Raw genomic sequence first — 25,100 nt, 5'->3', positions numbered from 1 at the left:
CCTCCGGAAGTGGGAAAATAAAGTTGGAATGAATAAATAAATCTAAAATAAACAAATATTTATATTTTTTTCTTATTTGGTGTAAGAGAGGTTGCACGTGAAGCAGATGGTTCAAGGCTCGTTGATGGTCCAGAGGTGTTTGTACTTGATGAGGTTCTGCATGACCTCCTGCTTGGGGTTGAACTGGGTGGCGAAGAGGAGCAGGGTCATGTGGTCGTAGGAGGCGTGCTTGCCCACGGCCAGCCCGAACGCCGTCCACTGCGGGTTGAGCAGGTCCTTCCGCTGCTCCCTATCGGCGTCCCCGTCCGAAATGAGCAGGTTCATCAGCACTGCCCGTGCGTCCCTACCGCCGAACGCGCTCACCTGAGTGCAACACACACACACACACACACCAGGTGAGCAGATCAGCTTCAAGGTGCGTGGTGGGGGGGGGGAAGCGGGTGGGGCACCTCGATGGCGGTGCCGCCCGGGGTCAGGCCACCGTACTCGCGCATCTTGACCACCGTGTTGGTGTCCACTTCCCCGGCCGGCCCGCTCACGTTCACCACAGCTGCGCCCGTTCCACCAGACCCGTGTGAGAGTATGCGTTTGTTTGTGTGTGTGTGTGTGTCGTGTGTGTGTCGTGTGTGTGTCGTGTGTGTGTCGTGTGTGTGTCGTGTGTGTGTCGTGTGTGTCATGTGTGGAGTGTGCGTGTGCTGTGCGTGCCATTGTGGCAGTGCGGGTGCACCTTTGCATGCAATCGACATGGCGGGCTCGAGGCGGAGGGAGGGGAGAGGCTGTGTGGCGCGCAGAGCGGCGATGGCCTCATTGCACCCCGCGACGCCTGCACACCGGAAAACGAAGACCACCAGCCACCAGCCACCACCACGCGATCGTGAGTGGTTTGCGCCCTCCGTTATCCTGGTGTGCGGCGCAAGGGGAGCGGGCCACCTTCGCGGGTTTCGATGATGACGTCGTCCTTGCGCCTCTGTGCCTTGAAGACCAGGTCCTTGCCCTGCCCACGGCCGCGCGTGTGAGACGTGTGGGCCACGCAACGCGTCGCGCAGACTAGCCACAAACAAACGATTGGGGGGGGGGTACTCGGTAGAGGGGCTTGCGCTCGGTTTCGAGGAGCTGGGCGTAGGCTGCCGGGTTTCGCCGCAGTGCCGCGACCTCGCTGGCAAGGGCCAGCTCCCAGGCTGCCAACGAGCACGCCCCCATTGCCCAAAAGAGAGAAGCCGTGAGAGAGCCAGCACGACCAAGCCAACAACGACGGAGGGACGGCAGTGAAAGAGCGAAAAGCGAGATGGGGGGCGATGGGGCACCGTTGTAGGGAGGCAGGGGCGTGGAGGGAGGGGGCGGAGGGGCGGCCATGGCGCACGTTGGACCTGTGTGGTTGCTCTGGTCTGGTGGCGCAAGATGCTGTTGGTTGGGTGCTGTTTCTTTGCTGATTTTCTCTTTCTTTTTTCTTATTCGTTGAAGAAAAAAAGAAAAGACAAAAACGAAAACCAAAAAAGTCTAGAAAACGAAGGAGAAAATCACGTGCCCGCAGAAGGCACAGGCCGTCACACGAAACACGCACGCCTTTACCTCTCCTCTGGTGGCCCTCCTCTCTCTCTCTTTGCACACTCGATAGACGGCCGCGTGCAATCTTTCACCCTTTCCTCCGCACTTCAGCCCTTGGATGAATGCCTCGTTCTACTCGTCCTCCTTCCCTCCACCACACTTTAGCTCTTCTTCTGCCACTTTTGCTCTGGGTTCTGCTCCTCATCGCTCCTGCCTGCTCATCTTTCCTCTACGCGCCTAAAATGTCGGCCATCTCCGATTCCACATCAGCCGCCTCTCTCACATTCCGAGAGGCGAACGAGGAGTCCAAGGACAGCTTCACCCTGCTCCTCCTCATAGTGCTGCTCATCGTCTGCTTCGTCTCGGCCTACATCCTGCGCCAGCTACAGAGCAAATGGAAGATCCTTCACGAAACAGGTGCCGCCATCCTGTTCGGCGCGATTATGGGGGCCTTCATTCGATTCTTCGCCAAGTTGGAGCGACTGCAGTCGATCGTCCAGTTCGACTCTGAGTTCTTCATGCTCATCCTGCTCCCGCCCATCATCTTCGAGTCTGGCTACAACATGCGAAGGGTACATCTTCCCACACCCAAACGCTCTACGTTCGCCAACCACCACCTGGCGGTTACCGTGGAGAACACACCGGCTTTATTTGGTCCCTAACGTTGTCACCTGCACCACACACACGACACACAGAGCAACTTCTTCAACAACATCGGGCGTATCTCTGTGATGGCCTTCGTCGGCACCCTCATCTCGGCAGGCATTTTCGGTGGCTTGCTCTACGTGGTTGTGTCCTGGGGCCTCACCCTCCCGCTGTCGCTGTTGGAGTGCTTCATCTTTGGCTCCCTCATATCCGCCACCGATCCGGTCTCTGTGCTCGGTGAGTACCACACACACCACACACACGCGTTCCTCTCTCTCTCTCTCTCTCACTCTCTTCTCGCCATCACGTTGTTGTCCCCTCCCGACCAAGATCTAACCTCTGAGCCACGCGACGCACACAGCCATCTTTAAGGATCTGGGCGTGAACAAGAACCTCTACGCGTCGGTCTTTGGAGAGAGCATCCTCAACGACGCCATTGCCATCGTGCTCTTCAGGTACGCGCGCTCTCCCACCAGCGGGACAGAGGCGACGATTGAGCAACGTATTCACGGCTGAGCGGCGCTGTCTATACGTACAGAGCGCTGAGCACGACGACGTCCAAGGAGCTCTCTATTGGAACCCTCCTCAACATAGTGTTGGAGTTCACCGTCAGCTTTGCCGGCTCCTTTGCCGTGGGCGTGACGATTGGACTGCTGTCATCACTGGTACACCTCCCCAATCAATTAACACTCACTTCTACCAGCCTTTAACACACACACACACCCACACCACACCACACCAGCTGTTCAAGTACACGCAATTCGACAGGTACCACACCCTGGAGCTGGTGTTGCTCGTGCTGTATTCCTATTCGTCGTACCTGCTCGCAGACGGCTTGGGCCTATCTGGTACAACCCCCCCCCCCGCGCCGTGTGCTGTCCTCGGCCTTGGACGTGGTGTCTGCGGTGCATGCGTGTGCTGAACCCAGGGTTGTCGGCCCGTGTGCAGGCATTGTCGCGATCCTGTTCTGCGGGGTGGTCATGGCGCACTACACGTACCACAACCTCTCCCCGCAGGCCCAAAAATTCTCGACCAAGCTCTTCAAGGTGATGGCCTCGCTGTCGGAGATGTTCGTGTTCGCCTACCTGGGCCTCGCCCTGTTCAGCTTCGATCAGGTGTACGACATTGGCCTGATCTTCTTCAGCGTGGTACGCACGCAAGCCTCGCCTCGTCGCAAATAATATCTCTCAGCCCTCTGATGCGTGGACGCTGACAATCCGCGACACACGCACACACACAGTTGTTCTGCCTGGCGTCACGGCTGTTCAACATCTTCCCGCTCAGCCTGATGATCAACATCTACCAGCGGAAGAACCCCAAGCGACAGATACCGCTCAAGGAGCAGTTCGTCATGTGGTTTGCCGGTACGCTTCGCTTCACCAAGTGTGATCGACGCTTTTCGCCCGCGGCTGCCCCCCCCCGACGTCTTGATGCTCACACGTGTGTCGTCCAAACGATTAAGGTCTGCGAGGAGCGATGGCGTTTGCGCTTTCGCTGGACACGCAGACGGAGCACGCCCTCTCGATCCACACGACGACGCTCTTCATCGTGCTGCTGACGGTGATGGTCATGGGCGGCGCCACGGGTCCGCTGCTCATTTTGCTCGACGTCAAACCTCAGGCCGCCGGCGACGAGGAAGAAGTCGATGAAGTGGACTCCACGTTTTGGATGCGTCTCGACAGAAGGTGCGACGACTCCCGACTACTCATCTCTTGCTATGTTTATCATCCTACCATAATGACGGATCACATGTGGTGTGATTCATATTAATATCTCTCGAACGCGCGCAGATACATCAAGCCCATGCTCATCAAGCGAGTGGCGCTGCCCCACTACTACGCGACGGAGATGGTGGGCCAGGACTTTGAGACCACCGAGATGATGGAGCTGGAGATGGAGGAGGACCCAATGGGGGAAGACGAGGATAACAACGGTGCGCATCACTCACGCCCTTTATTATTATTTATTATTTACTGGCTGTTGCTACCATCCCATCATCGTCACCAGCACCAACCTCGCTCGCCGACGTCCCACTCGTCGATCTCTCTCCAGGAGCGCGCATGCAGTTTCGGAAAGGGGGCGTGGGCGATCTCTCGGACGATGAGGAGCTGGTCGGTGCTGTGTCGCTGAACGAACTCGACCGTGGCCAGGCTTCCTTCAGCGCCGGAACAACCAACTAACTGAGGCGCCTGCGCAGAGGCTGGCCGACTGGGCGGCCGTGGTCGTGGTCGACCACAAGGATGTACACAAAGAGAGATAAAGAGAAAGTTGAGAGAGAAGGCGCATAATTCGGCCTAGAAGTTCTTTCTCGTCATAAGATGCGCCTTTTCCATCTCGTCCCCCTCTCGATTTGGCCCCCTTCGCTCATGAGGGCTTCTTCTTCTCCTGGCGCCTCGATGCGGGACTCCATCGCTTTCCACACCACCACCGCCCCTGGCAACGACAACAACCAGGCTTGATTAGAGCGAACCTTCCACAACAACAACCAACAACCAACAACAAGAAGAGAGTTCTTCGACCAAGGCAGCTCTCGTCCGAGCGTCGCCTAGCCCCCCCCGTACACCCCCTCTCTACTCGTTGGGGAGGCCTCGGCCGTTGCTGGTCCCGCCGCTCGTTGTCTGTCAGTCGCCGTGCGGCGCGTGAGGACCACCACCCACCACACGCCGGCGGAGAGTAGCCCTGGGGGCCACGCGCGGCGGTTTCCAGGGATGTCGTCGCCGACAAGTGCGTTCGTTCGATTGCCCGCTGCCCCGCGGGCCACCACCCCGCTGCAATGCCCTGTCCCGTCTTGGTACGCTCGACACGCACCACAACACACGCACACGCACCACCGCACACGATGCTGATGTGAAGGTGCCCGATCTGTCAGGCACACGCTCTCTCGGGCGGCGGCGGGTGGTGTCGGCCATCGCAGCTGATCTGCGGCTCTCTTCTCCCCTTGGCCGTGCGGGAGCCCCGCAGGCAGGCCTACCGCGCGTCCTCCCTTCTCGAGACGTGAGCGCCTCCTCGCGCGGTATCATCTGGCCTCCCACCGCACACGCACCACCGCATGACCGCACACGCACATGCAGACTCACGTGACATCTTCTCTCTATCTCTCTCTCCAGGGCGCCAACACCGTCGGGCATCGGGCTGGATACGCAGGAAAAGCCCCTCCCCTTGGAGGAGCCGGCCGACGTCGTGCTGGTGGCGGCGGCGGCGGGGCATGGGACGCACGACGTCATCGTCGATGTGTGAGCGCAGACTCCCCCCCCCCGCACCGTCGCCGCCCCGAGCTTCCCCGTAACGTCGCACGTACCTGTTGTACATACCGCTACCCTCTGATATCATCATCATCATCTGCTGCTGCTGCTATGCTGCCGCTTTAAAGCAAGCCGTACTGATCTCCCGCTCCCCATTCCCCATTCCTCTTCCCTGCCCAGCAGGTGTTCGTAAAGGGAGGTTTAATAGCTGCAATGATGACGACGAACACCTCCTAAAGCAATCCCTTCGCCATCGGTTTCATCATCATCTTCTTCTTTCGGTCAGGGGGCTGCTGCACCTCGGTACCCCCCCCTTCAGTTGTTTTCCTCATTCGTTTCCTGACCAACTTTCCTTTGCTTGCGAGTTATTTGTGTTATGTGGTTCTGGTTTTTGGTGGGTACTGTGCCCAGATTTGCTTCTGTGCTTTGTGCTTTGGTTCACTGCTGACATGGACATTGTGTTTTCCAGTGGCCAGGAAAAATTTTGAGAGAAGAGACCAGTTCTCCAACTTCCCATTGTACTGTCAACAGCTCAAGCAACTACTACTGCAAGTAGTTGACAATGATGATGATGAAGTCTAGCAGCATCATCCTGCTTCTGGCATTCCTCCTTTTTGCCACCCAGTTGTTTGGGGGTTGACCACACCTGGTACCATCTGCTCATGGAAATGACTCCCTCTGGTGTAGTTGGCTTGACCTTCAACTCCATGACAGGGCTCAACCACCCCCTTCTTCTCACCTTCTTTGACCTCAACCTCAACTGCAATGTGGTTGCCAGGGCTGGTGTGTTGTCCTATCATCATCCCAGACCCCTCAGTGTCATTGAGATCTACAACAACAACAACAACATCAACATCAAGATCTACAACAACAATGACAAGAACAACAACAATGAGAATAAGAACAACAATGTCAACAATATCCTCCACAACCATGTGCTTCTTGTTGAGGAGGGCCTTGCCCCTGGCACTCAAGTGGAGGAGACCTCATCATCACCATTGTCAAGTTGGTGCTACACCCAGCCAGTCTTCACACACCTCTTGCTCATACACCCCTTCCTGGCCCTCACCCACTGACATTGGCCTACCATCCAGTACCCCTCAGCCTCACCAAGAGATTCAACAACAGCAACAGCAGCAACATCAACCATATCAACAGCAATGTCAACAACATCTACCTCCTCCACATCTATGCACTGACTGTCAAGAAGGCCATTGTGGAGGGCCTCACCCATGACAGCACTTGAGTGGAGACCTCATTGTCATCATCAAGGTGGTGCTACACCAGGCCACTCTTCATGCACCTCTTGCTGTGCCCCTTCCTGGCCTTCATGTACATCCTCAACTCTTCACTCCTGTTGTGGCCTTCACTCCCATCATCATGGCCTTTGGTCTTGTCAGCACTTCCTTCACTCCCTTCATGGGCTTCACTTGCTTCAACTGTCAGCAGGGGCTGCTACATGCCACTGGGGCTGCCACTCATGCAAATGGCAATTGGGTGCCTGATCCCTCCTCTCATGCCACCCCCTGGGCACCTTTTGGTCACATTCCTGCACCTTTTGGCCACCTCTGCACATTTTTATCACACCTCCACACCTTTCTGCCACACTTTTCTGTGCACCTTTCCACACACCTTTTCCTGCACCTCAACACCTTTTCATCACAACCTCCACACCTTTTCCCAACATAGTGCCCCCCCGCAGGGGGACTTTTTTTCACCTTGTCGACAGTATAAATGATTTCTTTCTTATTTCTTTGCCATTTTTCAACACTTTTTACATCTTTATGTTGTTAAAATTGGCTTAGTTTGTATTTTGGTGTTGGATCTATTGCTACTAAAACTTGGGCTGGTAACTAGTTGTTGCTGGTTGTGAATTGCTGCTAGCAGACCTTGCACATAGTAGGGATAAGAATGAGCTTGGAGCATATACTAAGTTGGGGAGGCAATACAAAGCAGGAGGCACCAGCAGAGGCAGTGGTGTTGCTGCCCTTCCTGTTGACCAGCATGCCACCCTGTGGAAGGGGCTGCATGTGTGGTCACTCTTCTCCTGCCCATCATGTTCATCATTGGTGTTGTCCACATGCCACCACCATGCTTGGCATCTGAGGCCTCAACCTCATTGACCTGGAAGGGCAGTGGGATGAAGTCCATTGTAGTAGACACTCACTCTCCAGCCTTGCTCTGGAACTTGTTCTCCATGCACAGCAACAACCACAACTATCATCTGCCATAGCATTGTGAACTACATGGAATGGGACCCTCTTCCCTCACCTACCTCTAGCCACTCTGTCCCTCTTCACATCTCACCAACCACACAACACACAGGTTGCAGCCCCTGTTGTCATCCAACCCTACCTCACCACTAGCACCAGTCCAACTCCTTCTCCCTCACCCTCATCACCAACTTGTCCAACCTGGACAACCCTTCTACATTGATCTGTGTGCTGAGTCCAACACAGAGGAAGACTTACAGCCATCTTGACTGCCCCACACTGGGGCAGTATGATGTGGTGTGTGTGATGTCATGCCAGTGGAGTTTGGGTTGTGCATGTTACTGCCTGGCACCACACAAGTGGGTGGAGACACTGGGATGAATGAATAAATGACCCTCCCCCTTTGTTGATATGGTGACCAGGTGTGTGCTGATCCCACATGCATAAACGGGAACCAGCAAGGGATCCCTCATTGGCTGTCAATCAGCACTTCATGGCGGCCTACGCCTGTTATAGTTGCAATTTTCTTGTTTTCTTGAGCAGTTTCTTCAAACAGAGCACAAAAGGAAAGCGCCGTTTGCTGGGGGAAGAGCGGAAAGAGGTGTGGGTCTACTCCCCAGAGCTGTGGCCGCCCGTAAGACCGTGGGAGAGGAGGACAGCGGCTTATCTTTACGCTTGCAAGAAGAGAGATGGTGGTGGGCGGTGGTGTGGCTGCCGACAAGCTGCTGACGGCCTCCTGTCCGGGCTCTGGGTGATTATCTCGATGGCGGGCCTGGTCATTGTCGAACGCCACAAGTTCAGCCAGGCGTTGCCGCTCTTCAACACGTGCGTTTATCCCCCATCCTCATCTCCTCCTCTACGTGGTACACCTCATCAGAATGCTGACGATGACGATGATGTGCAGAATCCACGGGAGGCTGGGCCTGGCGGTCCTTTTCTTCTCCTTGGTCCAAGGCATGGCGGGCACGCTCAAGTTGTTCGTCCTCCACAAAACGAACCAGGTACCTGCCGCCAACCAGTCGGCACTGCCGGCACTGCCGGCTCTGGCCCAGAACGAAGGTAAAGCTGGAAAAAACAAAACTCTATCACACGCAGCGTTTCCTGCGGTGGCACGGCCGCCTGGGCACACTCATCTACGCGAGCTCCCTCCCTGCCGTCCTCTCGGGTGCCTACGCGCAGCTGGACTCGAGTTCGTAGCGCTCTTCTCAACGCCTGCGGGTAACGCACCGATGCTGATTTGGTTGATGATGGTGTGCAGTCGAGCAGGGCACCATGATAGCGGTCTACGTGCTGACCTGCGTCTTGTCGCTCATGGTGATATTCTTCGACTTCATCGTGAAGGGAGGCGACCTCTTGCCGCACCCACCCGCGCCGATGCTCAACGAGCGGCGCATTAAGATCCTCGACAGCACCCACGCCCCTCATCCCGTCTACTCCTCCGCCCTCGACCTGGGCCTCAACCTCAACTCCTGACCGGCCAGTTACCGACCTGGCCTCCCAGAATATTTCCTCGGACGTTTCCAGTTGGCGTATCGCCATTTTGGCGTCTTCCAGATTCAAACGGCCAACCACTTTTCTTTGCTTCGTCGCGTGTGCCACCACCCCTGTGTTTCCGTCCGGCCGTCGCCACCTCCATCTTCTTCACACAACTCAAGTTGGTTTCGTTCCAGGGCCAGAGGGTATCCTTCCTTCACCCTCCCCCCCACAATTCTTCGCTTCCTTTGGTCCGGAGCTCCGGACGAACTGAGTATCATCCCCCCCCCAAACAAAGAACGAAACAGAACGAACGGCGAAGACACATAATACAAAGAACGAACAATGGGAGAAGGACTGCAGACCAAGGACGTGGTGGTGAGGTGGGGCCTCGGGCTCTCGTGCCTGGCGATCGAGGTGGCCATCGTGGTCATCGTTATCGACGCCTGCGTGCGCGTCATTGGCGCCGACCAGCTATTCTTCTGGCACCCGGTGCTCCTCACCATCGGCGCCATCCTCTTCCTTTCGCACGGTGCGGGTTTCGTTCTTTCGCAGTTGAAAAATTAGTCACCTTTATCTATTCCTATTTGTTTTTGCGCATTAATATCATTATATTTCAAAAAAGAAATAATCCGAGTGCATTATTAAAAATGCATAACGGTGCACAGGCGTGCGAGTGTACACGGCGTTTGCCGGTCTGTCGCGTAACAAGGCGCGGGTGGTGCACGGCATCCTGTCGGGCGTGTGGGTGTGTCTCTCCATCGCCGGCCTGGGCATCATCGAGCAGGTCAAGCAGGAAACCGGCAAACCCCGCTACCACTCGTACCCGCTCTCCTCTCCTTGCAAGCAGGTCCACCACACTTCACTCACCCCCGTTCTTCGTGTGTGCGTGTGCGGCGGGCGGTGTGTCGTGTCGTGTCGTGTGCAGAGTGCACGGGAGGTTGGGCCTGGCGGTCATGTTCTTTTCGCTGATACAGGGCGTCGCGGGTACGCTCAAGCTGTTCGTCCTCTTCAAGAACAACCAGGTACGCGTGTTGTGCGATCATGTTTGCTTTCGTTTCGTTGTCTCCGGCTAGATCAGATAGCTCACGGCCACGTCGTGCGCCACATTAATCACCACCGTCGAGAGCAGCGTTTCCTGCGGTGGCATGGCCGGCTGGGCACCCTCGTCTACGCGAGCGCCCTCACCGCTTTCCTCACCGGCGTGATGCAAAAGTTCGAGTCCAGTACGCAGTTCCCGCGCGATCCTCCTGCGAACCCAATTGTACTGATGGCACACACCTGACAACACACACACACCAAAATCATCAGGCGAACAGAACACGGCGATTACGGTGTACGTGCTGACGTTCGTGTTGGCCCTGGTGGTGCTCTTCTTCGATTTCTGGGTCAAGGGCGCCGATCTCATTCCCGAGGCCGGCCCGGCACCGCGGGACTCCATCAAGCTGACGGCCCAGGACGGTCGCCTCTACCTCCCCCTCAACGACTCCGACCCAGCCCAGCGACGGCGCTCGGTCAACCTCGTAGACGCCTAAATCAAAATACATGTATTTTCCTTTTAGTACTGCGCTGGAAAAGGAAACCTACCAGACATTCCCTTTGTTGAGCCTCTGCTGGGGCGTGACGCCAAGAGGCCACGGTCGTGTATTGTACAGTCGAACCATGGGCAACTCTGCGGGTGGCGGCATCCGCAGGAAGAACAGGAAGAAATGGATGAAACAGTTCAATTGTACGCGAGCTCCTTCCATGCCGTTCATGGCAGGCACTTACCTTTGATTTCTCCATTTTATTATCTTCTTCACAGTGACTGAGGCAGACGTCGAGCACGAACTACGACGGTTCAAGAAGATGGCCAACAAGGAGGGCGTCATAACCAAGGCCCAGTACTTCGAGATTGTGAGCTCGCGTATGAGCGCCTTCGGTGAGGACATGCTCCAGGCCGTCTTCCGCTCCATGGATCTCGACGGCGATGGGTAAGGCGCCCTCTACTTGCCCCCCCCCCTCCCTCTCCTTTCTTACCTTCTAATTTCTTCGTTGTACAGCACCATCGACGTGAACGAGTGGGTGGCCGTGGCCGGGCTAACCGCCAAAGGCAGCGTAGGGGACAGACTGGCGGGTACTTCCTGGTGTGTCGTCGCGCGTGTCGTGGGCATCTGTGCTGATGGTGCCTTGCGTGTAGCTTCGTTCAGGATGTTCGATGAGGACGGGAATGGGGAGCTTTCGGTAGCGGAGGTGGAGGCCATGTTCATGCGCATTGCGAAGGTGGCCGAGGGAGGCGTGCTCTCCGACGACACGAAGGCCGACACCAAGGAGGTCATCCGACAGATCTTCCTCCGGTTCGACACTGATAAGGTACCGAGAGCCTCTCTACCACTTCATAATGCCAATCCATCATCACCAGCTTCGTCACGCTTTCTTGTACAACAACCCCAACCAGAGCGGGTCGCTCTCGCTGGAAGAGTTCCAGGCCGGCTTTGCCGCCGATCCGGCCATCTGCCGCTACTTCAAGCAGTTCTGAATGATGTTGGAGCCGCTACACACCCTGGAGCACAATGACAATGATATTCATCATCCACGACTCGCTCATGTACTACTTACTCTGACGAGGTCATCATCATCTTCACTTCTTCTTGGTGTGCTTCTGCTTCCTGTCGCCGGCGGGGGAGCGGCTGAGCGCCTTCGCGAGGTAGCCGCCTTCGACGATCACCGTCCACAGCGAGAACACGAGCCACACGCCGCTCGGGATGGCGAAGAGCAGCCAGAAGCTCTGCAGGTCGTTGTGCTTGGTGTAGGCCCATCCCGTCACGTGGTCGCTCAGGAAATAGATCACCTGCAGGCGGTGCCCACTTAGAAGTGCGTGTGCGTGTGCGTGTGCGTGTGCGTGTGCGGAGTACGAGGGCGTACGGTCTTGGCGAAGCACATGAGCTGCGATGAAAAGGCGAAGAGATGAGCGGATTGGCGGCCACGGAAGTGCTGCGCGGGGTTGGTGAGTGAGTGAGTGAGAGTGATTTCTAACGCGGACTCGCTGTCGGTACCAGGAAGAGGGCGATCAGGCCCACAGCGATCTCAAAGAGGTTCATCCTGGTGTTGTCGATAAAGAACGAAGAAAGAAAGAAAGAAGATGAGGGTTGGTCCTATTCCTCTGTTGCGTCAAAACAGGAAGTGAAGCAAACAGTTGAAAATAAATAATAAATATATTTCGTACCAGGCCTGGGCGATGTTGAAGCCGTCGTTCAGGTCCTGGTAGCGACGGTCGACCGCGATGTAGGTTTCGTCTAGACGTACCCGCACACCATTGGAGAACAAAATGAAGTGAGAAAATCGCAAAAATCTTCGTTAATGGGAAGGTGCGTACAAGGCCCCCAAAACCAGGCGAGGTCGCCTCCGGGCATCGTGCGCGGGCGGAGCAGCACAAAGAGGGCATCCCACAAGCACACGGGGAACGAAAGCACGAACCACGCCACCACACCTCCCGGCAACACACGACCCATCTTTTTTGACAGGGATAGAAACAATAAAATGAATTTGTCTCGCTGCTGACGTCAGCGGGTTGCTGTTTCCTTCCTGCCAGACGGCTTTATGGTTAGAGACCATCTTGGGGGTTTCGTGCTATTTAACAAAGGGTCGATAGGTGGCTCTTCACGAGTTCAGAGACGCCTCTTGATGTCGTGCACCAGGACCGAGGTTTTCTGGGTGCGATCCCCCACGTCCCTGTTGAGGATCTCCAGCCTGCGGTTGTGGTCATCGAGCTCCTCGCCCATGTCCTGTTGTGTACGCCGTTGGAGGTGAGAATTCCGCATTTGCCGAGGGTGGAAGGCGCAGTACAAAGGCCATGAGCTTCAGGTGGTCCAGACATTCGTCGATTCGGTCGAGCGCCTTGTCCGTCTGGTCGATCTTGGTGCGCGAGTCCTCACTCAGGTGGCTGAAGTCTTCCTTGTGCTTCTTCACCTCGGGAGGACCTGCACTCACACGCATGCATCATGAGCTTTGGGAATATAATTTAACAGAAGTGCTTCTTACAACCCGAGTGGTGGAGGACGGTGCGGCCCGATAACTTCTGCCTTCTGGACTTCTTGAACTCTTCTTCGGCCCTCTTGGCCTTCTGCTCTTCGGTCATTTCCTCCATCTTGGCCGCATGTTCGTACTTCTTGGTTTTCTGCGCAACGCCGCAAACAACACGTGTGGTGAGGAAAAGAAACTGCTGGGTTGTCATAGTCCGCCACGGGGGGTACCGAGAACTTGTTGGCAATGGCGCCGGTCCAGCTCTTGATGGTGCGCATGTGTTTGTCTCCCCTCTCCAGCATCTCACCGACTTCGTCAACGTCTCCCTGCACCCTGCGGAGCTGGTCTCCCTGCTTCTCCAGAGCCTCCAGCGTCGTGGTGGCTGTCGTCATCGTGTTCTCGATCAGTTTCTGTCGAAGGGTCCTCCTAGGTCAGTAAGCTGAGGGCAAGGGGAAGTGAGACAAGAGTTCTACACAGCTGGCGTAGTGTACCAGGGAACGCATAGCACTCGCGTGAGAATCGTCCACCACCATCTCCGACTCGGCGATGCTGTGGCAGAAAAACGCGTTTGGTGAGATGCAGCTCGATGGAGGAGAAGTGCATGAACGGAGAGGGAGGGCGTTACAAGCTTTCGGTGGTACGCTCGCCCTTGGACTCATCCCACTGGTACCTGCGAATCAAGTAGTAGGGCGATGGGAAGTGATGAGAGGTAGGACTGATGGAAGAACCACCCACTACGTGGTGTACTTTTTCTTCTTGGGGAGGACCATGCCCACGCGTAGGGTGAGGCGGCCGATGACCACGTCCCCTCGCGCATCCTTGGAGGTGGCACCGCCCTTCAGCTTGTACCTTCGCGGTTCCACGTACTCGTAGTTCACGCCACCATAGTCCCCTGTGGCATAGCCCCTCGGCCAGTGGGTGAGACCTCCACGGGGCTACGAGGGGTGGGCCAGGTCTGGTGTTGCAGGTGAACCGTACCGAGGGAAAGTCGAACCTCGCCCATGAAGATCTCCTTCTTCTTGTCCAACATATCCCACACCTTGATCTCCAGCTCGCCCAGTGCGTTGCGCCTGTCTGTATTGCGCATGCGGATGTCAGTAGCAGGAATGAGAGGCAGAAAGAAACTACATCGATGCGACAGAGTAGCAGTGGGTGGAGGAGAAGAGCAGATTACCAGGAGGGATGGGGATCTCGAAGGCCTCGTTCCACTTGGGGGCTGTGTTGTTGCGCATCAGCTGGGTCTCCCACTTGTTGCCGTAGTAGCTGAGACGCACGTAGACGTCGGGGTCGCCGATTATTTTGCCCTTCTTGTCCACCCGCTGGGCGCACCGGCCCTCGACCACCAGCACCTTGATGGCCAGGTAGTCGGGGCTGCCTGGTATCATCCAAGAGGGCTTTCGGTGCCCATCGTCATCCTCACCGCTGTCGGCCTGACCACGCCGCTTTGGCTGGGGCTGTGGCGACCTTCCGACAGTTCCTTTGCGCATCTGTCCCAGCTGTGGAGCTCTACTACTTTGTCCCTGAAATCTATGACCCCCTTCACGTTTCTTCTCTGCTGTTCTGGCTTAAAAAGGAAAAAAGAAAATGGGCACTAAAGTACTTTCCTGAACCCTCGGAATTCCAAATCATTTGCGCAAACCGTTTCGAGGAAGGCTAGCCTGGCCGTCTGCATTGTCACCAAAGGATGGAGAGCAAGGACCGGAAGAGAACCCGGGAGGAGGAGGAAGAGGTCTCCGTGGAGGAGAAGGAGTTGGAGGGCACCAAGAAGAAGGCCAAGACGGAGGACGTCGAAAAGAGCGAAGCCAACGAAAAGAACGAAGACGAAGACGAAGGCGACGAGGCTGAGGAGAAAGAGAAGGGTCCCCTTCGCGAGCTGCTGCGGCGCACGTGCTGGCTGCCCGAAGTCGCGCCTGCCTATGACGTCCCGGCCGGCTCCTCCGAAGGTGATCGATCAAAGCAATTGGTGCCTTCGCCAATCTATTTGGATCTGACCAAATCCATTCATGTTTTTATCGAACAGATGATGCCAAAAGATTGGCCATCGAGGCGCCTGAGTTCAGGTTCGACCACCGTACCGACCTGACGTGCTTCGGCGGCGTGCGTCCGTGGCTGCGCAAGGACGAAGAGTGGCCGCGCTGCAGCAACAGAGATTGCACGCACCAGCTGCAGTTCTTCCTACAGGTCGACTTCCGCTTCGCCCCCGACGAGGCCCGCAAACAGTTCGTGGGCGATGGTGCGTGCGCACGCACCCCTGCCCACCATCACCACAGACACCTGACGTGTGTGCGGTGTGACAGATCCAAACAAGTTGCTACAGATGTTTTACTGTTGGTCGTGCGAAGACACCTACGAGCCCTTCTCCAAGGCGGTCCTGCTCCGCTTCGTGCCGCTGCCGCCGGCCGATCCCACCGCGGGCGCGCCCCGAGCCTTCTCTCCCTCGCCTCGCGCTCCGTCGCCCACTCCCTCGACGCCAACCCCGGTCTGTTCTCTCGTTCGCACACGCACACACCACCGCACACGCACACACACACACACACACGCGCGCGCGCGAGCTCACTTGTGCGCGCGCAGATAAAGATGCGGAGGTGAAGAAGAACCTGAGCCTGACGGGCCTCGACGAAAAGGTGGAGGACTCGCTGGCGCATGGGGCGCTGATGGCCGACGTCGCCGCCAACGAGGACCCCGCGGCGCAGCTGGCCAAGCGGCCGCACGATGACGTGGCGCGTAACACGGAGAACACCTGCTTCAACGGCCACTTCCCGTTCAAGCGGCTCGTAAGGTGGGTTCCGCGCGACGACTGGCCCGACGCCGACGAGCGCGAAGACGTCGTCGAGGAGCTCGGCCAAGAGGACGACGACGAGGAAGAATACGAAACCTACTACTCGTGCAAGCTGGGCGGCTGGGCGCCCTGGGTCCAGTGTACGTGTGCGGTGTGTGTGCGTGCGTGCGTGCGTTTGTGGTGAGTGCGTGTGTTGTTGCTCATGCGTGCGCGGCCGTGGGCAGCGGTGAGCTACGCGTCCTGTCCGACGTGCGAGGCGGAGATGAAGAACGTGGTGTTCAACATCAACGAGGACAACGCAATCCCGTTCGATTGGGGCGATGGCGGCACCGGCCAAATTCTGCAGTGTCCGACCCACCTCGACGCCCTCTGCTTCACCTGGGCCGTCTAACCCCTTCAACTCCCACCACGGCGGCGGAATGTCGATCGACACACACACACACACACACGGCCACATTACACAGCAACACAGACTTGGGAATTCAGAAAATTGTACACACACACTACACGATGGCTGTTCACTGGTCGCGGGCGAGCATGTGGCGCACGAAGGCGGTGTAGTCGACGTTGCCATCGCCCTGGATGCAGGCATTGCGGAGCATCTCCTCGACCTCCTGGTCGGTGAGCTTCTCGCCCATGTTGCACAGGATGCTCCGCAGCTCCATGACGGAGATGAACCCCTTGCCGTCCTTGTCGAACACCTGGAAGGCCTCGATGAGGTCGCGCTCGTTGTCGACCGAGGAGTAGTTCTTGGCCACCATGCCCAGGAAGCCGTTCACGTCCATCACTCCGCCGCCTGGCAGCAATAGAATATTTAATAAATAAATACAAATAAATTTGATTAGGAAGCGCTATTTATTGATTATGAAGTTAAATGTTTGTTTGTAAGAATAAATAAATAAAAATAAAAATAAAGAGGGGTGGCCAAGCCTACCTCCGTTTTCCTTGATCATGGTTTCCAGCTCGCCGTAGGTGGGGTTGTGGCCCATCTCGCGCATGATCTTGCCCAGCTCGAGCGCGTTCACACGCCCGTCTTTGTCCTTGTCAAACTTGGCGAAGGCCTGCTTGATCTCGTCCACCATCTCGTCATCCAATTTGTCGCCCTAACCACATTTCGCCCATAATTAGAACCAACAAAACAAACGTAACGAACAACCACGTGTCCTGCGCCGCAGAGAGTGAGTGAGGAGGGGTACCATCTTTGCTCCTTGTCCAGCGATCTCGCGCGTTGCTCACAAGTCTTCTTGTAGTTGTCCTGCACTCCCAAATTGCGGTCCCACAAATTGAAGAAGAAAACGATCGAGAAAACAAAAATAAACAGTTTTCGTTGGGTGCGCAAAAGGCTTTCGAAAGTGTTTCATTTTCGTTCCAGAAGCATTTGGTGTTGCTAAAACTGTTGGCCACCCGTGCCGGCAATAAATAAGGTGGTGGGCGGGCAGAGTGGTGATGATGATCTCCTATGGTACTTGGGGCGGACGAGGCGGCTAGCTGCTGGTGCTGGCGCGCCTCTGCTTGTTCTGCCGAGGCTGGAGAAACTGCTCGCGCTCTCGGATGATGCACTTCCCGACCCGCGACAGCGACTTGGGCATCTCCATGCTCAATATGTTGGTAATCCACGAAGGTATTCGGCCTGTGGTGTGAGTGTCGTGTGTGTGTTAAGTGAGTTTATACATGTATTATATACGTGTGTAGGGCGCGTTGACAGCTAGGTGTATGTGAGTGTAAGTAGAGGTCATTCTCGAAGGTGGGGCGTACCCTTGAAATCGATCTGCAAAATGTAGGCCACGTGGATACCGCCCTCGTCTCGCGGTGTAATTACATAGCCCGACGACAAAAGCTCGGCCCGCACGGTGCCTGCCCCCTCCCCCGAGCAATCATTAGCGTCCTGGCAGTGGTGCCACGCACGACGCAGCAAAGCAGAGAGAGAGGAGAGAGAAGAGAGAAGAGTACCGTTGATTTCGGGGCAGTTGTCGTCGGCGACGGATCGTGCGATGACGATCACGGTGCCATCCTCGTACTCTCGCGAGGACATCACCACGCACACATCTCGCGAATTCACTACAACCACCGTACACCAACCATGCACACAGGCGTGTCAATATAATAAGGGCACGCTTCAAGTGCGTTGTGTGCGTGTGCGTGTGCGTTGTGTGCGTGTGCGTGTGAACGACGAGGAGGGCGAGCATACGTGGCCAGGGAGCGGAGTAAGTAATATGTACAATGCCGGTGTGTCCAGGGGTGTCGGGTTCGAGATCCCGCACCCGCCGGCTGGCCGCCGCAAAAATGTCCCACTCCCGCCACCGATCTGTGTGAGCACACCCACCCGGCCAGGCGACCACGCGTGGTCAGTCAGAGCTCACAGCAGCGGACTCCTTCAATAGTGCGCGGTCGAGGCGAGGCAGAAAGAAGAAGAAGAGGCGAAAAAAACGAACCGGCCTGCAGGACGAGCTGTCGGAACTCCTGCGCGGAGCACTGGAGGTCGGCGTCGCCGCGCATGCAGTTGACCTGCGAGACGTGTCTGCCGGTCAGGAAGACGAAACTCGGAGACGGCGTGTACGCAAGAAGAAGCAGAAAGAAGAACGAGGGAAGAAGTTGCAGGCGCAGTGCTGCCGCCCAATTCGCCGCTGCTGGGCCGTTCATTCCCACCAACTCGCGTGTTTCGGGGAAGAAGGGAGAAGAAGAAGATGGGAGTACCGAGCCATTTTCGGCAAGAGTCTTTTTGCTGACCTTGACGCCCAGCTCCTCCTTGATGAGCTTCCACTCCTCGGTGAGGTCGACTTCGTCCAGCAGATCGTCGAAGGTCTCCTCGATGAGGGCTGCGTAGGCCTCACAGGGCGATGGCCCCACCCCGCCCTCAAGATGAGCCTGCTGATGGGTAGCCGCCCGCCCCGCACCAATTCGAAGACGCGACGCGGACGTAGCGCGATCGATCGACGTCGTTTCTGTTGGCAGGGCCGGTGCCGACCCCGAGCGCAGCATGCCCTTCTCCACCTTGCTCGGCTCGGCTCGCTGCGGCTGCTCCACGCCGAAGTAGCAACTTGTTCCTCTACGGTTGCCTTCTTTTGTGTCTCTATCCCCGCCTTTTCTCTTTCGCATTTTCTCTGCTTCTTTCCGCCTTTTCTTTTGATTTTAGGGTGACGTCACCCTAAGAAAGAAAGGCAACAAGCGAGAAGGAAGCCACAAAAAGATGAATGACCCTGGTGGTCTGGTGACCAGCACCACCCAAACGGTGCACCAATTCGTCACCCAAAACTATGTACGTTTCATTTCTCGACCTTTCTTGATGTCTTCAATGCTCATCATTAATTGATTGATGCACGCTGTTTGCACATCAGGCCTTCCTGTGGGTGGCTCTGTTCGTGGTGGTGGTACTGGTAATCGCCTGGCCACACGTGCGGCAGGCCCTCATCGACTACCGCAACCAAATTGTGTACCCGGCACCTCGCATCCCTGGTACGTTGCAACCCCCCCCCGCGTCTGTTCTACGTTGAATAAAGATGGGCTGCAGAAGATGGCGAGAAGCCACCAAGACCTGACGCACGTGTCTCGTCTGCACCCAACAGAGGCCGATAATGAAGAGGGGCTGCGTTTGGCCCGGTTGGCGCAGCAGGAGCGGTTGAAGGAGGCCTCCAAGGAGGCCAAAGAACAGGAGAAGCTCAAGCCCAAGAAGAAGCCCCAAAAGCTTCGCCCCAACAGTACGCGTCTATCTCCCGCCAAAGCGCGCCAAAGGAAGTGAACGTGTTCGTCTGACTGTGTACTTGCGTGTGTGCATGTGTGCGTGACTCTGTGCAGCGGACGACTATCCACTGTCGCCGTGGTCGAGCAGCAGCGGTGGCGGTGGCGGAGGTCGCAACGTTCGCTTCTTCAAGGCCCCGGCCTGCAACACCGGCGGATGAGGTTAAGCCCACAACCACCGCCCTCTCACCCTCCCCCAACGGCAGCTCTTCTCTCTCTTTTTTCGCTCTTTCTCTTTCTCTTTCTCTCTTCTTTCTACTCCCGAGCTGCCTTGGGGCGGGTGAGGAGGGGCTGCGCCGTCGCCGATCCTCTTCTTCAACCTGGAGAAGAGGGCAGGCGGCGTGGCCCCGTCTAGGTGGTTGTGAGCTCACAACACCACATCATCGTCCTCCTCACATCATTGATGTGCCGGCCAGCGCGCTCTCCTCGGGGCGTTGGTCGCGACATCAAGCGGCCGGCTGGACGATGCGGCGCGCATGAAGCCGTAGCTACAAACTTCCACGGAAGAGGGCCTCGGCTGACCCATTCGCTGCATCTCCACCGCCACCCACCAATCACACCACACAACGCTCCTTGTCCACCCGGTTCGTTAGGCCCAATAAACGAACCGACTTACAAACCAAGCAGCTTGTGAGTGATCACCAGCACAACCGACTTCTGGCGGAGCAGAGAGAGAATGACGGGCTGAGTAGAAACGTCAATAAATAAGAACTGGCGAGAGAGAGGTTTGGGGGAGTGGGGAGCCCGATTAATCATCGGCGCTTGGACAGCAGGGACTGCTTGGTCTGGGGCTTCTTCTTGAGGAAGACGACCAGCGCCAGCATGAAGAGCACCGCCACCACGAAGCTATTGTGCGTGTCCCGCCAGTGTCAGTCGTGCGAAGCAGTCAGATTGGGGCAAGACGTGGGGCAAGAACTCGTACACGAGGAAGTACTGGAGGAGGTCGCCAAAGAACGAGGAATGGGTCGGGGTGTGCTGCAGAATGCAACAAACGAGCTCGGCCTCGGCCGCCTGGATCTCGTCCCTCACGTACTGGGCAAAGGTCATCGCTGCGAGCCCCAGCGAGCTCGACACCTGTGGTTTGAATTGGCACGCGGCCGTAAGTTCATAATGCGGCATGAAGAGGCGTTGGAAGGCAGCAGTTGTTGTACTTCATAGGCTTCATTGAGCTTGTAGTCCCGCAGGAGCCCGCCGACGCGATGGAACATGCCCTCGAGCCTATTCATTTCGCCGTACAGCCGCTCGACTGTTGGCGTTGGCACACGACACGAAAAACGGTGAGCACTACCGAACACGGAGCCGAGTAGTGAATGGAGAGCGGACCGGTGGAAGCGGGCAGTTCCTGAAAGTGCAGGAACGTGGAGGTCCTCTCGCCCTCCGAGCTCTGCCATAGCTCGGGGCCATTGGAGCCGGGCTCAAGGTCCTGGTCACATACACACCAACCACACAGCCCAGCATGAGCCCCCTCCCCCCTCCAACGGTGCACATGCACCTGCGGTGAATCAAAAGTCTTGGGTAGGTGAGCGCACCGCCATCGAGCCGGTGAACTCGGTCGTCGAACCGACGGTTCTCCCCTGGAATTCGGTCATCGTTATGTTCTCGCCGAAGGGGTCGTACAGGTACCGCTGCAGCGACAGCACATACACATGCGATCAGCTCCGCGGGTCTCGCTCACGGCACGAAACGCAACAAGTCCTGACCGCCCTCTACAAGTCTTACCTTGGCGAACCGGTCGACGTCGGCGATGGACTTGTGGATCTTCTTGAGGGCCTGGTCCAAGCGCGACAGCACGGCATTCCTGGTCACCATGTCCACGAACACCCGCGAAATGCCCGTCGTCGTGGCGTACGGCCCGAACGGGTGATGTCTGCCCGTCCACCAGTCGCGCATTTTTGTTTTAGTTCACTGGTCAGCCAGTGGGATGAGTTGGGGGGGGGGCGTACCCGTTGGCCCACATGTGGGACTGCAAGACGCGCGAGTGAAGGGGGGAGTAGCGCTGGAGGGGCGTGTTGAGGGCACCCAGGGCAGTGGCGATGCCGGCGATGATGTACCGCGTGGGGTCGTTCGGGTGGACCAACACGGGCGAGTCCTGGGCAAAGTAGGGCACCGGCACCTCCGTCGAATTCGTTTGCAGCACAATCACGCCCTCGGCCGACCTGCATCGCAGAGAAAGAATCTCGCGATATCAGCAGTTGCTGTGTGCAGTGGAGTGCGGTGGTGTGGGGTACGCACGCAGTGTATAGAGAGCTGCGGTCGAGCAGAGAGTTCTGGAGGTGAGGAGAAAGCAGGAGGGAGAAAACGTAGACGGGCAGGATGCGGGTGCCCAGCGGACGCGACGCCTTCTGCGAATCCGAGGCCGAGGCCTGGGCCGCTGGCTGCGACCTATGTGTTAACCCCATCAAGCCCAGCGGTGCGTGGTGAGCGAACTACGAACCGCGCAGGGGGAGAGGTGCGGCGTACCGAGAGAAGAAGGCGGACAGATGAGCGCGCTCTTCGGCCGACTGAAGGAACCCGGAGGTGATGATGTCCTGCGCGTCCTTCATCTGCTGCAGCAGCGCGCGACCGTCGATGTAGGGCTTCTCCTTCGCCTGTTTACGCGTCGGGTAAGAAAGACACCATCATCACATCGGGTGAGCCAAGCCGTGCACGGGAGAGAATCCCATGAATTTGCATCGGTCAGTTGCAGACGTACGTCATAACGGCCCCACACGTTGAGCTCGTGGACGGTGTCGGTCTTGTGGGCCTTGGCGAGGGCGAGGGCGATGTGCTTGTGCTCGTGCAGGCCGTGCAGGTCGGTCACGATCGTCACCTCCTGGTTAGGCAGAGCCAGCTTGGCCACCTCCCTCCTGATGGCGTCGATGTCGATCGAATACGGGTGGCCCTTGCGCCACGGATTGAACTCGACGTGGTTCCGTAGCACGACGATCGGGACCAAGACCTAAGTGGTACGTGCACGTCGACCGGTGAAAGATGAGCATGAGCGGAATGCCAAACAGGCCTTACCCCCCCCCATCAAGCTTGCCCCAGAGGCGTACCTTGTCGGCTTGGACGGCAGGGAACCGGATGTCGGGCACAAAGACGTGCTGGATGGCCGAGATCACGGTCGTGGCGATGTGGGCTTCGATCTCGGCGAAATCGCTCACCTGCTCACCAGGCCAGGGCGCCGATGAGCCGCCACATGTGGTGGGGAGGAGGGGAGGAGGCTACAACCACGTGCCCGCGGGCGCGAGGATGATTGGAAGAGAGAGGTGGGGGGGTAATGTACGGTGTAGCGCTCGTAGAGTCTGTTTTGGCCCAGCGTCCTCAGTTTGTTGTGGAACTTCCCAAGGCGAGGCAAGGAGGCTGATCGACGAGGCGGTCAGTAGGCAAGCAAGCACGCAACGGAGTGCGAACGCACACTCCAGCGATTGATTGGTTGGTATGAAGGGGTAACGGGTACGTACCGGCCGTGACTGCTCCCTCGCCCACGTCCGAGGGTCCGTAGACCACCGGCCCAGCGCTCAGATCCACCACCGTGTAGCGGCCCTCGGACACCCACGCTGGAGAAGAAATAGATGAATAGATCAAGTGTGTCAGCCCATTGGTGACCTCTCATAAGTTGTTCGTCGTTGGGTGTTAGCCGCGAGGGTGCGGTAAAGCCCGTGTTGTGGTGTGTGTGTGTATGTGTGTGTGATCTGGCATGTCGTTGTGTGTGTGTGTCATTACCTTGGGTGGGGGCTCCGTCGTAGTTGTAGTGGTACTGCCACCGGGGCTCGACAGTGGTGCCCTCAGCACCCGTCCTCGCGTTTTCCAACGCGCGCTTACACGGATTGAGCAGAATGATGCTGTACTCGTCCTGATGTTCACCACCAGCCACCAGCCACCAGCCACCACCCAACCACCACCGTTTGAAAGTGCTGTGACACAATGTGGACACCAAGCAAAGCACAGAAGAACATAAACGAAAAAGTGTGCACTGCGTACCGCGACGGTGATGGAGTCAAAGTAGGACTGCCACGCTTGCAGTGCGCTCGGGGGAACCGCGTAGTCCGTCAGCGTCGCGCCTCTGTCCGGCTGGATCGTGTGCGACAGTGGGTGTGATGAGTAAAGCGCGCGACAAGTGAGTGTGTTGTGTGGTGAGTGTCGCAACGTACAGGCCCGAGCTTGCTGAGCTCCTCGCCGAGCATCTTGGTGAAGGTGCCTATGTTGTGCTGGTGGTGCACATCGTATCGCAGGGTGTACTCCACATTGAGCGGCCTTTCCTCCTCCACCAGCGACGGGCGGTAGGTGGGCAGTGCTGTCGCGAGCAGCGAGGCCAGCCGCGACTCTGGGAGCTTGTAGGTGAAGGCCCCGTCGCCGTTCAGCCCCACCAGCACCACGTTGATTCTGAGATCGACCGCTATCGGCTCCTGTGTGGGCGAGATGCCAGAGGATGAGTGTGCGGCCTGATTATTTTTTGCATTTGGTGTAAAGAAACTTCTAAGGGGCTGCTACCCTTGTGTAAAGGAAAGATGATCTGGAGGCCTCATCGGCAGTGGAAGTGGTGCAGGCAGCGAGCACAAGGCACGCAAGCACCGTCCAACTCGCGATGTATGGCCGCCGCATGCTGTTGGTGGCCCACCACATCATCTGATTGTTGTGGCTCTACACAAGAAAAAAAGAAAAAGAAATCTACTCCGCATAAATATATAAAAAATATCAAACCGTGGGGTACACTTTACATTGATGCAGATAGACGACATGCTGCTTCTCTCTTCCAACTTCCACTTCTTCCCTTGACGTAGTGCTGCCATGCAAGGAGCAGCAGAAGCGATCTTAGAAGTCCATCCAGGACTCGTCGTCGTCATCGTCCCAGCCGTCCTGGCCGGCGTCCTGCCCGTAGACCGAGTAGCACATGCCCTGCCTGCGGGACGAGAGCGCGTTCTGGATGGCGTCCACGATGTTGCCCTCCTGCTGTTCGGACATGTTGGTGAGATCGGGCGTCTTGAGCGCGTTGGCCTTGGCCTGCAGCAGCGCCGCCAGGTCGACTCCGCCGGCCGGTGGCGCCGGGGCGCCGGGCGCCGACGACGAGCCACCACCGTCGATCGGCGATCCATCCGCGTTTCGCAATCCGCTCTCCGTCACCTACGTCGTGGATCGACGTCAACCTCTAAAGTTTCAAACACGCACACGCACACACGCACAAACACACACACACACACAACACGAATCGACACACACACACACACACACGAGAAAGGAGCACGCACCGTTTCTTGGTTGCCGTACTCGGTGAAGGTGACCGCGTAGTACTTGACGCCGTCCTGATCGCTGATGGAGTCGACCACCGCCTGGTACCTGATGAAAGAGAGTGAGTGGATCGCTCAGGCCTGAGAGTGGGTCAGTGGCGGCAGGACGACGCACCAGTTGCCGTCTTCGCTCCACAGGGCCTGGCCCTTGAAGCCGGGCTCGATGTCGACGCGCGGAGGCAGAGGCGGGGGCACCAGG

The 25,100-nt window shown here is 57.2% G+C and overlaps 16 protein-coding genes across 16 annotated transcripts in view; 8 read left to right on the top strand and 8 right to left on the bottom strand.

Moving 5' to 3' along the window:
- Positions 1-111: 111 nt before the first annotated feature.
- Positions 112-1,353, bottom strand: ACA1_094180 (SCPlike extracellular, putative; the record flags this gene model as incomplete). Its single annotated transcript, XM_004334826.1, has 6 exons — positions 112-363; positions 450-550; positions 728-823; positions 931-994; positions 1,081-1,178; positions 1,305-1,353. The coding sequence occupies 6 exons, from the start codon at positions 1,351-1,353 to the stop codon at positions 112-114; spliced, it is 660 nt and encodes a 219-aa protein (XP_004334874.1).
- Positions 1,354-1,787: 434 nt separating this feature from the next.
- On the top strand, positions 1,788-4,370 carry ACA1_094170 (Na+/H+ antiporter; the record flags this gene model as incomplete). The annotated part of the gene is made up of 10 exons (XM_004334825.1): positions 1,788-2,117; positions 2,241-2,427; positions 2,552-2,645; positions 2,729-2,855; positions 2,933-3,038; positions 3,139-3,338; positions 3,431-3,554; positions 3,653-3,875; positions 3,981-4,123; positions 4,243-4,370. The coding sequence occupies 10 exons, from the start codon at positions 1,788-1,790 to the stop codon at positions 4,368-4,370; spliced, it is 1,662 nt and encodes a 553-aa protein (XP_004334873.1).
- Positions 4,371-4,963: 593 nt separating this feature from the next.
- ACA1_094160 (uncharacterized protein) lies at positions 4,964-5,427 on the top strand (the record flags this gene model as incomplete). The annotated part of the gene is made up of 3 exons (XM_004334824.1): positions 4,964-4,981; positions 5,105-5,184; positions 5,298-5,427. 3 exons carry the CDS (start codon positions 4,964-4,966, stop codon positions 5,425-5,427), a joined length of 228 nt encoding a protein of 75 aa, XP_004334872.1.
- Positions 5,428-6,100: 673 nt separating this feature from the next.
- ACA1_094150 (uncharacterized protein) lies at positions 6,101-6,678 on the top strand (the record flags this gene model as incomplete). Its single annotated transcript, XM_004334823.1, has 2 exons — positions 6,101-6,437; positions 6,527-6,678. 2 exons carry the CDS (start codon positions 6,101-6,103, stop codon positions 6,676-6,678), a joined length of 489 nt encoding a protein of 162 aa, XP_004334871.1.
- A 1,923-nt stretch (positions 6,679-8,601) lies between these two features.
- On the top strand, positions 8,602-9,118 carry ACA1_094140 (uncharacterized protein; the record flags this gene model as incomplete). The annotated part of the gene is made up of 3 exons (XM_004334822.1): positions 8,602-8,625; positions 8,647-8,704; positions 8,904-9,118. 3 exons carry the CDS (start codon positions 8,602-8,604, stop codon positions 9,116-9,118), a joined length of 297 nt encoding a protein of 98 aa, XP_004334870.1.
- A 345-nt stretch (positions 9,119-9,463) lies between these two features.
- On the top strand, positions 9,464-10,653 carry ACA1_094130 (uncharacterized protein; the record flags this gene model as incomplete). Its single annotated transcript, XM_004334821.1, has 5 exons — positions 9,464-9,650; positions 9,787-9,940; positions 10,047-10,143; positions 10,251-10,344; positions 10,430-10,653. 5 exons carry the CDS (start codon positions 9,464-9,466, stop codon positions 10,651-10,653), a joined length of 756 nt encoding a protein of 251 aa, XP_004334869.1.
- Positions 10,654-10,966: 313 nt separating this feature from the next.
- On the top strand, positions 10,967-11,636 carry ACA1_094120 (EF hand domain containing protein; the record flags this gene model as incomplete). Its single annotated transcript, XM_004334820.1, has 4 exons — positions 10,967-11,091; positions 11,161-11,234; positions 11,298-11,470; positions 11,520-11,636. The coding sequence occupies 4 exons, from the start codon at positions 10,967-10,969 to the stop codon at positions 11,634-11,636; spliced, it is 489 nt and encodes a 162-aa protein (XP_004334868.1).
- Positions 11,637-11,738: 102 nt separating this feature from the next.
- On the bottom strand, positions 11,739-12,609 carry ACA1_094110 (uncharacterized protein; the record flags this gene model as incomplete). The annotated part of the gene is made up of 5 exons (XM_004334819.1): positions 11,739-11,948; positions 12,023-12,091; positions 12,154-12,199; positions 12,324-12,393; positions 12,474-12,609. 5 exons carry the CDS (start codon positions 12,607-12,609, stop codon positions 11,739-11,741), a joined length of 531 nt encoding a protein of 176 aa, XP_004334867.1.
- A 156-nt stretch (positions 12,610-12,765) lies between these two features.
- Positions 12,766-13,512, bottom strand: ACA1_094100 (uncharacterized protein; the record flags this gene model as incomplete). The annotated part of the gene is made up of 4 exons (XM_004334818.1): positions 12,766-12,882; positions 12,944-13,077; positions 13,139-13,274; positions 13,351-13,512. 4 exons carry the CDS (start codon positions 13,510-13,512, stop codon positions 12,766-12,768), a joined length of 549 nt encoding a protein of 182 aa, XP_004334866.1.
- Positions 13,513-13,741: 229 nt separating this feature from the next.
- ACA1_094090 (C2 domain containing protein) lies at positions 13,742-14,607 on the bottom strand (the record flags this gene model as incomplete). The annotated part of the gene is made up of 4 exons (XM_004334817.1): positions 13,742-13,790; positions 13,868-14,055; positions 14,115-14,194; positions 14,295-14,607. 4 exons carry the CDS (start codon positions 14,605-14,607, stop codon positions 13,742-13,744), a joined length of 630 nt encoding a protein of 209 aa, XP_004334865.1.
- Positions 14,608-14,804: 197 nt separating this feature from the next.
- On the top strand, positions 14,805-16,290 carry ACA1_094080 (uncharacterized protein; the record flags this gene model as incomplete). The annotated part of the gene is made up of 5 exons (XM_004334816.1): positions 14,805-15,063; positions 15,141-15,353; positions 15,463-15,599; positions 15,706-16,039; positions 16,124-16,290. 5 exons carry the CDS (start codon positions 14,805-14,807, stop codon positions 16,288-16,290), a joined length of 1,110 nt encoding a protein of 369 aa, XP_004334864.1.
- A 127-nt stretch (positions 16,291-16,417) lies between these two features.
- On the bottom strand, positions 16,418-16,981 carry ACA1_094070 (myosin IC light chain, putative; the record flags this gene model as incomplete). Its single annotated transcript, XM_004334815.1, has 2 exons — positions 16,418-16,695; positions 16,834-16,981. The coding sequence occupies 2 exons, from the start codon at positions 16,979-16,981 to the stop codon at positions 16,418-16,420; spliced, it is 426 nt and encodes a 141-aa protein (XP_004334863.1).
- A 402-nt stretch (positions 16,982-17,383) lies between these two features.
- Positions 17,384-18,878, bottom strand: ACA1_094060 (START domain containing protein; the record flags this gene model as incomplete). The annotated part of the gene is made up of 6 exons (XM_004334814.1): positions 17,384-17,529; positions 17,655-17,753; positions 17,850-17,957; positions 18,088-18,204; positions 18,332-18,404; positions 18,594-18,878. 6 exons carry the CDS (start codon positions 18,876-18,878, stop codon positions 17,384-17,386), a joined length of 828 nt encoding a protein of 275 aa, XP_004334862.1.
- A 208-nt stretch (positions 18,879-19,086) lies between these two features.
- ACA1_094050 (uncharacterized protein) lies at positions 19,087-19,795 on the top strand (the record flags this gene model as incomplete). Its single annotated transcript, XM_004334813.1, has 4 exons — positions 19,087-19,155; positions 19,235-19,352; positions 19,463-19,594; positions 19,692-19,795. 4 exons carry the CDS (start codon positions 19,087-19,089, stop codon positions 19,793-19,795), a joined length of 423 nt encoding a protein of 140 aa, XP_004334861.1.
- A 591-nt stretch (positions 19,796-20,386) lies between these two features.
- Positions 20,387-24,218, bottom strand: ACA1_094040 (uncharacterized protein; the record flags this gene model as incomplete). Its single annotated transcript, XM_004334812.1, has 17 exons — positions 20,387-20,480; positions 20,557-20,708; positions 20,786-20,880; positions 20,958-21,057; positions 21,164-21,259; positions 21,354-21,501; positions 21,578-21,790; positions 21,867-22,016; positions 22,095-22,222; positions 22,327-22,572; positions 22,670-22,777; positions 22,900-22,976; positions 23,078-23,173; positions 23,340-23,469; positions 23,598-23,687; positions 23,768-24,022; positions 24,189-24,218. The coding sequence occupies 17 exons, from the start codon at positions 24,216-24,218 to the stop codon at positions 20,387-20,389; spliced, it is 2,208 nt and encodes a 735-aa protein (XP_004334860.1).
- A 210-nt stretch (positions 24,219-24,428) lies between these two features.
- ACA1_093930 (P21Rho-binding domain containing protein) overlaps positions 24,429-25,100 on the bottom strand; it is a gene marked incomplete at both ends in the record, with an annotated part of 1,636 nt that continues 964 nt past the window's right edge. Inside the window, 3 exons of the mRNA XM_004334811.1 lie at positions 24,429-24,737; positions 24,863-24,950; positions 25,017-25,060. Of these exons, the coding sequence (XP_004334859.1) occupies positions 24,429-24,737; positions 24,863-24,950; positions 25,017-25,060 (441 nt within the window). The remainder of the gene's footprint in view (positions 24,738-24,862; positions 24,951-25,016; positions 25,061-25,100) is intronic.

The sequence above is a fragment of the Acanthamoeba castellanii genome, assembly GCF_000313135.1.
Source record: "Acanthamoeba castellanii str. Neff unplaced genomic scaffold scf7180000084645, whole genome shotgun sequence".
NCBI classification, from domain to species: domain Eukaryota; phylum Discosea; order Longamoebia; family Acanthamoebidae; genus Acanthamoeba; species Acanthamoeba castellanii.
This window is presented reverse-complemented; position numbering and strand designations above follow the sequence as displayed.